Source organism: Erythrolamprus reginae, chromosome Z, assembly GCF_031021105.1.
Source record: "Erythrolamprus reginae isolate rEryReg1 chromosome Z, rEryReg1.hap1, whole genome shotgun sequence".
NCBI classification, from domain to species: domain Eukaryota; kingdom Metazoa; phylum Chordata; class Lepidosauria; order Squamata; family Dipsadidae; genus Erythrolamprus; species Erythrolamprus reginae.
Window position 1 is genome coordinate 36597644 of NC_091963.1, and position 1706 is coordinate 36599349.

At 39.0% G+C, this 1706-nt stretch overlaps 1 protein-coding gene across 1 annotated transcript; it reads left to right on the forward strand.

Moving 5' to 3' along the window:
* The first annotated feature begins 221 nt into the window (after positions 1-221).
* Positions 222-1019, forward strand: NXPH1 (neurexophilin 1). Its single transcript, XM_070728218.1, has one exon. The coding sequence runs from the start codon at positions 222-224 to the stop codon at positions 1017-1019; it is 798 nt and encodes a 265-aa protein (XP_070584319.1).
* Positions 1020-1706: the final 687 nt, after the last annotated feature.

The window sequence follows — 1706 nt, forward strand, 5'->3', positions numbered from 1 at the left end:
TGTGACCATGGGTATGATATAACAATTGTAACTTCAAGGCTGGGTCATAACTCACTTTTCCCAAGGCTGTCATATGAACCATTATTAAAATAAACAGTCATAAGTCAAGGACAATCTGTAACAGAATTTGAGCTACTTTTAGACCTGCAGTTCAGCAGATTTGGAAGGGAAGAGAATATATATATATTATAATATATATATATAATATTAGATATATATTTATGTGTCTAAGTGTGTTTTTGTTCTTGATTTTTCAGGTCACCTGTGCAAATTTAAGCAGTGGTGGCAAATCAGAACTTCTAAAAGCAGGCAGTTCCAAATCCATACTAAAGCATATATGGACAGAAAGCAGCAAAGACTTATCAATCAGCCGGCTGCTGTCACAGACTTTTCGCAGAAAAGAAAATGAAACAGATTTGAGTATGCGGTATGATGCTCCTGAAACTTATTCGGAGCAAGATTTATGGGAGTGGCTGAGGAACTCCACGGATCTTCAAGAGCCTCGATCCAGAGCGAAGCGACGGCCCATTGTCAAGACTGGGAAATTCAAGAAAATGTTTGGCTGGGGCGATTTTCATTCCAATATCAAGACAGTCAAGCTAAACCTATTGATAACTGGGAAAATAGTTGATCATGGCAACGGGACATTCAGTGTTTACTTTAGGCATAATTCAACTGGCCAAGGGAATGTATCAGTGAGCTTGGTGCCCCCAACCAAAATAGTGGAATTTGACTTGGCACAACAAACAGTGATTGATGCCAAAGATTCCAAGTCCTTCAACTGCCGCATTGAGTATGAAAAAGTTGACAAAGCCACCAAGAACACACTCTGCAACTATGATCCTTCTAAAACATGTTACCAGGAGCAAACCCAAAGTCACGTCTCATGGCTCTGCTCCAAGCCCTTTAAAGTAATCTGTATTTACATTTCCTTTTATAGTACAGATTATAAACTAGTACAGAAAGTATGCCCAGATTACAACTACCATAGCGACACGCCATACTTCCCTTCGGGTTGAAGCAGACCATACATCTAAGACTGAGGATCCCAAGGAATAAAATAAATCAAATCAAATAAAAGAGGTCATATGACAGGGCTATTACCTCAAAGAAGAAGGCCACAACTTTTGCCCAGAATGTGTCTACATTTTGCTGCTGATATCAACTGGCTGCAAATATGTTAACGGAAGCCAATCTAATCATTTCTGCCCAGTCAGCTCCATTATATATCAGTCCAGTTGTAAATCACTATTTAAATGATGCCACATATGGTTTTTCTTTCTCTTTCCTTCTTCCTCTTTGCATCTACAGAGGTACCTCTTAAGATGACTTTCATTGTCTGATATGTTCAGGATCATCATCTGTCATCAAGCAAAACAGATCAATTAGATAAAGAATGGTTATGGAAATAACCAATGTTATGGAAATCTAAATCTTGAATACATGATAATCAGTAATCCCCATTCATGCATTCCTTCACTTGAAGTAGCTGTACTGGTAAATATTACTGTGTAGGAGTAATTGCTTGTTCAAAACTGGGATGGGGTGGGTGGCAGGGGATATGTGTGTGTTTAGAGTTCAGTAGTTCTCTTGATATGAACACAATTTAGGTTAGTGGCTTTTCTCCAGCACACTGTGGGCACATTCAAGGTGATGTTAGGTGGCTCTTATTCTGCAGGGTGGGGCCTATTGAACAAATAAAGATG